This window comes from Melitaea cinxia, chromosome 28, assembly GCF_905220565.1.
Source record: "Melitaea cinxia chromosome 28, ilMelCinx1.1, whole genome shotgun sequence".
In the NCBI taxonomy this organism is placed as follows: domain Eukaryota; kingdom Metazoa; phylum Arthropoda; class Insecta; order Lepidoptera; family Nymphalidae; genus Melitaea; species Melitaea cinxia.
In genome coordinates, this window is record NC_059421.1 from 5,140,006 (window position 1) to 5,152,730 (window position 12,725).

General features: G+C 38.7%; 1 protein-coding gene across 1 annotated transcript; it reads right to left on the reverse strand.

Moving 5' to 3' along the window:
* Positions 1-513: 513 nt before the first annotated feature.
* On the reverse strand, positions 514-3,666 carry LOC123667437. Its single transcript, XM_045601335.1, has one exon. The coding sequence runs from the start codon at positions 3,664-3,666 to the stop codon at positions 514-516; it is 3,153 nt and encodes a 1,050-aa protein (XP_045457291.1).
* Between the last annotated feature and the right edge of the window lie 9,059 nt (positions 3,667-12,725).

Below are 12,725 nucleotides of genomic sequence, written 5' to 3' on the forward strand. Positions count from 1 at the left end.
TCTACGTTGTATTACTTGTCGATGTAATTGAAGTCGGTTTTTTTTTCGTTTGCAAGCAAACACAATTATTAGGTAACAGTTGGTGATATACCTACATAGGTATATTTTATTATCTATCCACAACTTTAGAGTAAGCAGAAGCAGGATTACTTGACCCGATGAGCCAGCCAGTAATATTGATAAGTTACTTAAAAATTTCAACCTACATAGGTATATTTTATTATCTATCCACAACTTAAGAGTAAGCAGAAGCAGGATTACTTGACCCGATGAGCCAGCCAGTAATATTGATAAGTTACTTAAAAATTTCATAAGGTTCAAATTATACAGCCCTTCGTCAGATCAGAACAACATTTAATTTAATTGTTGGTAACAAGTATCTTATACTACTAATATAACACAGCCCCCAACACAGGAGAAAATCCTACTAGGGGATCCGTTGAGTATGAAGCGTTTATCAATTCTTATTAATTCTAATATGTTGTAATGGCCTGTAACATCTTGACAGATGATTTAATCAGTGTCTGTGTTATTTATGCGACAACGCCGTTCGTGGCTGAATAAGCCAATCCGTGAACGACACATTCGTCCACACTTTGGACACACATATTGGGGATTCATCGGTGGAGGAGCCCCCCCGCGATTGTGTCTCTTTGCACGCTTTTGAGCCAGGTCTTCGAACCAGGTGCTATCGTGGGTTTTGCAACCCGTGAAGATGGTCTTCCGCCACTCATTGCGGTTCGATGCTAGGTCTTCCCAAGAGTTGCGATCAATGTTAAATGCAACCATGTCACGTTTAGTGCAATCCCTGAAACGCAGCATAGGTCGCCCCACGTTACGCTTTGCAAACGCAATTTGGCCCAATAAGGTTTGTCTGGGCAAACGCGCACTGCTCATTCGGTGTACATGTCCCAGCCATCTCAGGCGTTTCTGTTTGAGGAGAGCGACAACGCTAGGAAGCTGTGCAATCCCCAACACTCTCTCATTTGTTACTCTGTCCTTCCACGTGATGTTAAGTATGCTACGGAGACAGCGCATGTGGAAAGTGTTAAGTCTTCGCTCTTGTTTGGCGTACGACGTCCAGGTTTCGGCTCCGTACAAGAGTATGCTTAATATGCAAGTTTGATAGACTATCATCTTAGTCTTTGCGGTAAGGTGTTTGTTATTCCATACTCTTGTACGCAGCCTGCCGAACGTCGTGGCCGCTTTGCCGATGCGGATATCAATCTCTCCGTCAATGGAAAGATTGTTCGACACAGTTGACCCCAAGTAACAGAACTTGTCGACTACTTTCAAGGGTTCGCCTTCCAGCAAGATAGAAGGCTGGTAGGTGTAGCCCTGCGCTAGAATTACGGTCTTCGTTGCATTTATGGACATGGAGAACAGCGAACATGCGTATGCAAACTTGTCCAACAAAGTCTGAAGCTCCCCGGGAGTTTTCGCCACGAAGGCTGCGTCGTCGGCATAGAGCAGACTATCGATATATAAATCCTCTCGTTTACGGGAAGATTTCAACTGGGCGGTACCAAACAATTTCCCATCCGCTCTTGTGTGTAGGTGAACTCCCTGTTGTGCATCACCGAAGGCAACTTTCAGCAGCAAGGAGAAAAATATGCCGAACAAAGTGGGTGCCAACACACAGCCCTGGCGAACCCCTCTTCGCATGTCGAAAGCGTCGGACATTTGGCCATCAAAGATAACGGTACCCTTCGTGTCATCGTGAAGAGATTTCACCAGCCTCAGCAGTTTTGGGGGACATCCTATTTTCTCAAGCGCGATGTATAGCCCCTCCCTACTCACCGTATCGAAAGCTTTATTTAAATCAACAAATGCGATCAGCAGGGGCGTGTTCTGCTCTCGGCACTTCTCTTGAAGTTGCCGAAGGGTAAAAATCATGTCCGTGGTTGACCGTTCAGAGCGAAAGCCACACTGGGCCTCAGGGTATACCCGTTCAGCAAGACTTTGCAGTTTAGTCAACATGACCCTTGCAAATAGTTTGCCAACGATGCTAAGAAGAGATATGCCGCGGTAAGAGTTACAATCGCCGCGGTCACCTTTCCCCTTATACAATGTAACAATATTTGCATCTCGCATATCCTGAGGAAATCGCCCCTCCTCCCAGCATTTGCCCAGAAAGTTATGAAGAAGTGGTAACACACACTTGAGTTTTAGGAGTTCTGTGAGGATACCATCTACCCCGGGACTCTTGTTGCATTTAAGCTGCAGAACGGCCGCATGAAGGTCTCCAATGGTAGGCAGGCTATCGAGCTCAGCCATAACCGGTAATGTCAGAATAAGTTCCCTTGCTACGTGACTGATCTCGGCTGGTTGAGAATAAAGCTCTGTGTAGTGTTCTGCCCACCTTTCCAGCAGACGACTACTGTCGGTTATAATAGAGCCGTCGATCTCTTTCAAAGGAGCCGTTTTCTTTTGTGCAGGGCCGATAGCCATTCTAATCCCCGCGTAAACACCACGAAAGTTTCCTGCGTCCGCACAATCCTGGATGTTTCTGCACAGGTCCATCCAATACGCGTTGGCAAACTGACGGCAAGTTCGCTGGAGGGAAGATTTTGCAGTGCAGAGTTCAGCGCGTGTGACTTCACAGGGATCAAAATGGTAGTTGAGTGCAGCCTGTCGCTTGGAATCAATTAAAGGCTGAAGCTGATCTAGGTTTTCGAAAAACCAGTCCGATGATTTCACCTTACAATATCCGAAAACTTTACCAGCAGTTTTGGTGAGCAGCTCCTTGATGGATTCCCATTCCACTTCTACAGGAGCATTCACATCCCAAGTAGCTGTCTGATGTCGCACGGTTGAACTAAAAGACTCCACTAACTCAGGATCCCTAGTTTTGGGAAGGTTTAAGGTCTTCCGTCCAGGGGTTTTGGAGGAATGAATCTTTTTTGGCGAAAGACGTATTTTGCTAGCCACTAGGGAGTGATCCGTGTCGCATTGCGCGCCGTGGAACGTTCTCGTATGGGCGACCCTCCCCAAATCCCCTCTTTTGGTTAAGACAAGGTCCAATTGATGCCAATGACCAGACCGGGGGTGCCTCCAGGAGACCTTACGCATTAGTTTTCCTTTAAAATAAGTGTTTGTGACACACAGCTGGAATTTAGAGCAAAACTCTAGTAGACGTTGGCCATTTTCGTTTTGCTTACCCACGCCATGATAGCCAAGGCATTCGGGCCAGGTGGTGTTGTCCTGTCCCACACGTGCGTTAAAGTCACCCAGTATATACAATCGATCCCCGGGCGGTACATTGCGTACAGCGTTGCACAGATCGTCGTAAAAGACGTCTTTAGATTCCGCAGTCGAGGTTAGTGTAGGGGCGTAAGCGGAAATTAAAGTAACAAAGCCGCATTTAGTGTTAAGCCGTAAGACCATTATACGCTCCGTCAGACCCCGCGGTGTTTCTATGGCATTTAGTAAAGTATTGTGGACTGCAAAGCCCACGCCATGTTCACGGTGTTCGTTTGAGTCCTTGCCTTTCCAAAAGAAGGTGTAGTTTTGTTCTCGCAATGAGCCCTCATCCGGAAGCCTGGTTTCTTGTAGTGCAGCAATAGAAATGTTAAGGCGTGCAAGTTCCAGATCAATAACAGCTGTTTTGCGCAGTTGAAATGCGTAATCTGAAGTCTCCGAGCTGTCGGGGAGACCTGTCCTCATTGTACGGACATTCCAAGTACTGAAGCGCATGGAAATGGTTGCTTTGTTGGTTCCTTTTTTTCCTTTTCGCTGTTTATTCGCGGGTGTAAAACAACACAGCACCGTTTGTCGGGTGAAACCCTATGTTCCCAACACCCCAGGGGAACATACGATGCCGGGACGGACCAGTACCATATTGACTGGGGGCTGCCCAGTTTGAAGCGGGCGGTAACTGATCAGTGGATCTACGATGGACCCTCCCACTGTCAAGAGTGACCCCTGGCGCCTACACTTACGTCCATTTGTGCTGGCTTAAAACCGGTGACTGTCACTCCCCGTGTTACTTTCCACGCCGCGGAACGACGTGGGTGGAGTTTCCACTCCACAGACACTGCATCGCCTGGGACGCATATAGATAACGCAGGGTTGCCCAAGACCTGTGCCATCCTCTCGACCTCTCCAGCTTGACTCGCAGGAATGGCATGCCAATACGTGCAGAGCCACCGAATCGGTTGCAGGCTACTGCCGTTTTTCGGATTGCATCCTACTCACGCCTTACGGGGTAGCCAGTTCCGGGTTTAAATTCGGAGTTTCCTTCTCCTAGGAAGGTTGCAAACCAATGCTAAAGACGCCTACCTCGCCATAAGGGGAAAGGAGAAAATATGTGGGAAGAAAAGGTAACAGGAGATTGTGGAATCGGGAAAGATGAGAGAAAGGAAGGGATACTATTGCTTCAAAAGGTTGGGAGTCCGCAATAGTAGCTCGGGAAGCCGGGGTCGCATACCCGTGTATCCTTTTAAGCAATCACTGGACAAGTGATTGTAAAGAATACCCCTGACTACCTAATTCTAATATATGTGTACGAAAAATTGTAAGAATTAAAGAAATAACTTTTCGCAATAAAACTACTTAACTTATTGTATTATGGATAAATAACACAAAGGATACTTTTTATCCCGACATTCCCACAACATCGGAAGTTACGCAGACAAAACGAAAAAAACATGATTAATTAAAAAAAGGTGGATATTAAAGGATATTTTACCTGTATTTTCAGTATAATTATATTTTCGTCCCAAATTGTTAGTTATACGCTTGTAATTACGTTAAGTAAATAAACCTTTAAAGCATGTTTTTACAAAGGTTCGATAGCCTTTCGTACTCGAGAATCGTACAATGTATTAATAGTTGGCGGTAAAATACCTGATGATTGAGTATTACCAACGGAAACTGAAATTAGAATTAGTGTGGCGTAATGGGTTAAGGTGTTGGGTTAATTTGTTTTATTAATAGTTCTTAAGGCTTTAACTATTGACTAGCTCGTTGGCGCAGTTTGTGGTGACCCTGTTTTCTGCTCCGGGGGTTGTGGGTTTAATTCCCACTCCGAATTTGGGTGTAATGTGTTTTGTTTTTGATTTGTTTGATACGTAAATATAATAGTACCTAGAAATATAAATAATATTTCTATGTACTATTTATATGTATGTTTATTGAAAAAAATGTAGCTATATCAGTCGCCTATAACACAAGCATTAAGCTTCTTACTTTGAGAACAGATGACCGTGTGTGTAAGTTATATATGCTCACCTCAGCCTACCACAGTCCACTGCTGGACTAAGGTCTCTACAAGTTCGCGCCAAAAATGGCGTGAACTCGTGGATGTGTCTTGCGAATAGTCTTTAATCGATTGGTCTTACCAACAATTGATGTTTGAGATACATCGCATACAGTTTAGACACACGTGTAATGTTTTTCCTTCTTCCTTATTTAACGTTACTTTTAAAATGAATTCCAAATCAGACACCTTTATTTTGTTCAAGTAAATCTTATTGTGTTTATATCAGATTCTTCGCATAAGTTCATCTATTTTTTTTAGTTCTTCAAAAATACAAAAATACATACTTAACACATATTCATTAGCCTGCCGCGAAAACTCAAAAGAGTTATCTGTATATTTATACCGTACCGTATTATACCAATAACTAAGGTAATTACCTTAGTTATTGGTATAATACCAAAGTTTGGTGACTACTAAACGCTTAAAGATAATAATTGGTGTCGCATATCTCATAATCAGACTTACATTTTGCAAGAGATATTGGTAGAAGAAAATCGACGCCAAAATGTCTACAGCCGTTCTAATAAACGTAGAAAACCTGCAGATTTTTGTTGTACAGTAAATCCTCTCACACTCAAAACAAGAATACTTTCAAAATATGCCCACATAAAATCAGAACTAGGGTAATTGTACGAATAAGCACAAAGCCACAACAATAACAGTAATTGAAACACAGTTGCGGTAACTCCTTTATAGGCATTTAATTGTAGCTTTGAAATGGTAGTTTCGGTCATAAGTAGGTAATAAATGAAAGTAACAACTTAGTGAAAGCTTCTAGTAATTTCTCACTTAAATAAATGATTTATACTCTAATATTTTAGTTATACTTTATATAATGGAATTGTTCTATTATTTATCCGTGCTAACGTTTATGAATTTCAACAAGCCTCTAATGTGTTGCTCAATAAAGGAATAAGAGAGGAAAGACAGAGCTTAGAATTGAAAAAAAAGTAGGAGGGGATACTGACAACCACCAACATCTCATAAAAATTATCTTCTCTTCTTATCTGTACTGTTATTAGCACCATTTTCATATCCTATTCCTTTCTTCATTAAAGTCTTCAAATCAACGAAATATTTGGGAGTTTTTAAGCGGTCGACATTTTTCGCTCTGTCATTACCATAGTTATCATATAAATATCAACCTCAGTATCACAAAATGCTTCGAGATTTAGTATATAATATTCTGAAATAATTATATTCATGTTCCATTCAACGCCTACATACTTTAGCTTTAATACTTTATATGAGAAATCTGTTACAAAGGCTTTTTGCATCTCGCACCTGTATATCAAAATGGATAAAAATATTTTATTCTTAATAATGTTATATAACTCCAGTTATGTACTAAAAGTAATATAATTAAAATTAAGTTTTACACACGTACCTGCCACTTACCGTTAATTTCAAAACAGATTAAGCGATTAAGACTTCTAATTTGCGCGAGAATAACTTTTATGTGGATTCAGGATATAGTTCGCATTTTTAATACCTATTATTATTAATCTTATTGAGCTTCATACTGAAATTCAATTTTCAGTCTACATCACTGCGTTCAATCATGGTCTAACACGTGAACTCAGTTGGCTCTTGCTAAGGAGATAATAAATAGAAATAAAAAAATGTTAAAAATATGTTATTTTTTCATTACTGGCCAGTCCCCTTTTTTAGAAAAAAAATCTATATCAATTCCATTCATTTGTGACACGCTATCTGTCACTAAGATCTGTCTCCCATTTTCAGTAAAAAATAATTTACTATTCAAACACATAAATATGTATTACGTAAAATTACGGCGAATGCGGGGAACCCAAAAAGTTACACCAATTTTTTATTTTTTTTTATTTTTATCTCAACTGATAGTTGGAAAGGAAAATTCGACGTTTATTGCCAGTATAAAAGACTTATGGTTCTACTTCCCATTCTGGTATGAAACGTAAAAAAATATATATCATATATACACATATAGCATAATTTACGATCGGTACAGTTTTTGCGGCGAGAGAAATCAATTTTATCGTTTTAACCAAAATGTTAGGTAGTAAAAGTAAATAGCGTGTCATAATCGTTTTACGAGAGCGCTTCATTTATGCTTTATGTTCCCGTGTTTACTATTAAACGGAGTAAATTTTTATGTCCCCGAAACTTAAGACCATAAGTTAAATTAATCGCATCCGCGTTTAAATTTACGTAAATGTCGACATTTTTTTTTTTAACTTGCGTTTTAATCAAGTGATGTTTGGAAGGTGCTTTGCTTATTTGTAAATTTCTTCCTTCTTCTGATTTCTAACACATTTGAATGTTTTTGTTCAATGAGGTTAGTTGTACTTGTGACCTGTACATACAAAATTATATTCAGTACTTATTCGTATCCCTAAAATTAACTGACATTTTCATCTTTCTATGATATCACCTAGGGCGTATTTAAAGCTTCAAGGAACTCGATGAAATACTAAAGTTTGATTCATTGTTTCGATTTTCTACCATCGTACCCTCTTTTGTGAGCTCGGGACAGTGTCCGAGTTAATCTTTTCCTATTGGACATCTTTAAATAAACTTTTTTTTCTATATTTTGTTTTCTCCATACCGAGATTTTTTCAGAATTTTTAAAATGTCATATGGTGTTAATGAGATATGTTTTCTTTGTGTTTAAGTTCGACTTACGCTTGGTCGGTTTTTTAAGTAAACAGGCTTGCTTCAAATGATATTTAAGTTTACAGTAGAAGCAAGTTGGTCGCTTCGCGCAAGTCATTATGAATTCCACCCATGTGTTAAGTTTCATTTGTACGCCGAGTTAGAACTAGTGCGCACTGCTTTCCGGTTCGTGCTACGGTTTTTATTTATTTATTTATTTATTTAACAATTTATGTACACTAGGAAAGCAAAAGGAAATAGCTCTTATAAACAATGCTGGTACAAAGACACTACTTATCCCATGATGGAATCTCTTCCAGTAGTCCTGCTACAGGAAACTTATAAAATAGTCGCAAAATTAGCGTGTACAATCTAAACATATAGATAATAAAAATATAATATAAATACATAATTATACAATATATAAATAAATACATAATTTACTTATTTATTTTTTTAATATTTTTATTTTATTTGTCAGACATATCGTAGACTTGAGTGCCCTATTTTTTTATGACGATTTGGCTTTAAAAATTTTACTTATGAATTTTTGAGTTAAGCAGAATCTCTGCTGCGAAGAACCAATGAAGTTTATTAATTATATTTATTTATTTATTTTACACTATTGTACACTAAACAAGAAATGAAATAAACAAGCAGCATTAACAATAATGAGTAGAAAAATATACAAAAGGCAAAAACCTTTTTTTTTTTTTTTTTTTTTTACGTGGGGAAAATCCATCATGGATACCCTCCAGCGCGGGGGCGCCAGAGGGTTATGTCAGACTCCTACTGACTAAAAACCACCACGTGTTAGCAGTCATCCGCCTGGGTGGGGCGAGAGGGGTCGCGCTAGCATTCGCCACCTCGCCTCAGCGGTAGGCCCGGACAAAGCTTCCGGGCCCCGGCATGATGGTGGGGTGGCCTCGCTCACAACAAGGCCACCCCCAGGCGTATGGGGTCGTGTCGTCCGGCCGGCCGAAGTCCCCCGACTATCGGCCGCCGACCCCACTATTACGAGGGGGGGAGGAGGTGGGCAAACCGCCTTCTCCTTGCCCCCGTACGTCTGCGCCGGAGTGGGCCAGCAGAGGCGTCTTCCTCTCTGGCCCGCTCCGCGGTCTCCTTCTGCGTCATTACCTCTTCGCAGAAGGAGACCACCGCCTGCCACGATCTCTCACTGTCAAGCATGGAAAAGGCAAAAACCTAATTCAACATAATCGAATGGAAATTTTTATGTCAATAATTAATTGAAACATTACATTATAAAATGTAAACTCTACGCAGACAAAGGATTTTATGCTAGTAGTTCACGCTTTTGAGTTTCATTTTTAATTATTTTTCTATTTTTAACAATTTCTACAGGTAACACCGATAAATATAAAAAATCAAATAGGTTATAAAAAAAACACTAAAAAATATTTAAAATACTAAATTGAACAGAAACCACACTTAAATCGCTTCTCCGCTAATTCAACGTGGTCACACAACGAACTCATACATTTGAAATATCAACAAGCGCATCACAAGCTCCGACCACGCTTCTACTAACCTACGGTTTGTCCGGATAACAACCATCTCGTGCGAGTTGTCATGCACGCATCGAAATCCCAAAGACGTCGCCCTTGCCATCAGCGAAGTTTATAAAGACGTATACAGCTCAAGCCCAAAGATCCGATCTTTGCGAGTGGAGAGCCTCACGGGCGCGCGTATTCCTGCAAGAAGAGACCGAACCTTATACCTGGTCTTTACGCAAGAGGAAAAGAGGTTGCTGACTGACCAGGGATACGGATCCGGGGAGGGATCGCGCGTCTTAACCATCCACGAGGCGCAGGGCCAGACCTACGAGGACGTCATTGTCCTCCAGACGAAGGTGAGGAGGCTCAGGATCCACGACAGCGTTTCGCACGCTGTAGTAGCGGTGACTAGACACACCAACACCTGTGTCTATTACACCGACGACCGTGACGACGCAATTGGTCGCTTTGTGGCGAGGGCAGCGGAGACCGCGGATAAGAAAATACTCGAGCACAGTCTCAAGATGGCGATTCATCACAGAGATGCCACCGTCACTGAGAGTGTGCTCGACATGTTGAAAACTATTGGCGGGTGAAGACACTTGTTTGAATGAATAAATAGTCACAAACACAACACCCCTCTGGTCGGAGGATCCTCCCTTTTCAATGGCGGACGAAGAACTTCACAACCTATACCATCGCCAAAGTGTGTATATAAACATAAGTACTAAGTGCTAAATTAAATAGGATTAATTATATAAATATAAATACTAATTACTAAATTAAATAGGATTAATTACATATAACATAACGTGTACAAATTATTTATATTTAACATGTGTAACAAATTAATTAAGATTAATTATATAATATTAATTTAAAAAAAATTACATATATGGTATGGGTACAAAAATTAAATATATAAGAATATATATAAAAAAGAAACAAAAAACGAAAAAAAAAATATCTTACTAACAGTAACCTAGGCTAAGTGTATATTGTAAGTAGGCCAGTAGGCCATAAGTGTATATATAAGGTAACTAGGAAATAAGTGTACATATATGATAACTAGCATATAAGTGTAAATATAAACTTAGATAATAAAAATAACAGTATAAATACAAAAATGTCAAGAAATGTACACAGCTTCTACCCCTGGATAATTGTAAGATAAAAGTGAAGAAAAGGAAAAAGTAATAATAAATAGTAGTAATTATATATATAAGTAAATTAAGTTAGCATAACTTTAAATTTTGGTCGGTGGACTCACGTAGGATTAGAGATACTAAGCTTAGTTTAACTAGTCTCTAAGTTGCATATGTAGGTGCCAAGGTAATCGAGAGTAACAAAAAAATAATTGGAATAACAAGAGCACGGGCATTATAAGCCCGTGGATATATATTGTTATAAAAAAAAAAAAAAACTACGGTTTGTATATGAACATATTATGCATAACATATCCCAACCGCACCCTCTACCGCGCCCGTAGGTGAACAAGCGTTTAGGGCCTGTCTCACGTGGATAGCACTATTTGACGGATGACTAATAGATAAAAGTTTCTATTATTTTATTTATGTGTATCGTCGAATTTTACTCTATCTACTAGAAATTTCTATTTGCAAATGTGAATCTAAAAGTTGTAGTTTATTAATTGTGGTGAAACAGGTCCCAATTACCTATTCGATTTCCTGCTGTTAAAGTCTATTCGTAACGTATTTGCAGGATAATTAATATCCACTACCAATGTAACCGGTCCTTAGTCGCGTTTGCGTTCTATGTTATTGTTACATATGAAAGTATATCCTATCTTTATCCTATCTCTATCCGCAGATACACACGGTCATCCTTATCCCATACACGATAAGTCAATTATGTAATTTACTTTTACAAGATTATTCGTGATATATTACCAAGCTTCGTTAACATTTACAAATATTTCAAAAAGATAAAGTTAATAAAAAATTATACAAATTTAGACACATTTAAAGTTTTAAAATATTATTTCAATAATCTTTGGCTAAATCTGAATATTTTTTAAAGACTACACTGTTTTTTAACCGACTTCCAAAAAAGGAGGAGGTTCTCAATTCGACTGTATTTTTTTTTTTTTTTTTTATGTATGTTACATCAGAACTTTTGACTGGGTAGAGCGATTTCGACAAATTTTCTTTTAATCGAAAGGTAGTGTGTGCCAATTGGTCCCATTTAAATTTATTTGAGATCTAACAACTACTTTTCGAGCTATATCTAATAATGCGTTTTTACTTGACGCTTTTTTCGTCGACCTACGTTGTATTATACCGCATAACTTTCTACTGGATGTACCGATTTTGATAATTCTTTTTTTGTTGGAAAGGAGATATCTCAAGTTTAGTACCATAATAAGGAAACCAGGATCTGATGATGGGATCCTAGAGAAATCGAGGGAAACTCTTGAAAATCCGCAATAACTTTTTACTGGGTGTACCGATTTTGATAATTCTTTTTTCGTTGGAAAGAAGATATCCCTAGTTTAGTACCATGATAAGAAAACCAGGATCTGATGATGGGATCCCAGAGAAATCGAGGGAACTTCTTGAAAATCCGCAATAACTTTTTATTAGGTGTACCGATTTTAATGATTTTTAATTTAATCGAAAGCCGATGTTTATCATGTGGTCACATTTAAATTTCATCGAGATCTGATAACTACTTTTTGAGTAATCTTTGATAATGTGTTGTTACTTGACTATTTTTTCGTCGATCTACGTTGTATTATACGATGATATATATATACGATGTAATTGAAGTCGGTTTTTTTTTCGTTTGCGAGCAAACACAATTATTACTATTTCTTTCTCTTCTAATATTTGGATTCCTTGATACTTAAAATTATATTAGTGGTGTCGATAATCTACGTATAATAATATATGTTATATTTGTTATAGATATTTAACAAAGATCTCTTTTTATAATAAAGAAAAGGTTTTGAGCCCAACTCATGACGCTGTCTTACTGCAGATTAGTTGATATCAATTTCAATGTCTTGAACACTCCTAGAATCTATTTTAGAACCTTTGACGACCTGTAAAGGTTTTCGCAGTCCAGAAACATTTTTGTTTCGAAGTACCATAGAATCATGACATTATTTACAGTGTTATCAATCAATATTTATGTTCCGTTTTCTTATCATTTGTTTGATGTGTGTCATAAAAACTTCGGATGCAGCTTAAGAGTAAAGTTGACGGATTTATGGCACTGGAGGCGTATTGACATTGATATTGTCTTTAAATGTATAAAAAAGGTTATTTTTATCGATCGTTACGCTTCAAACG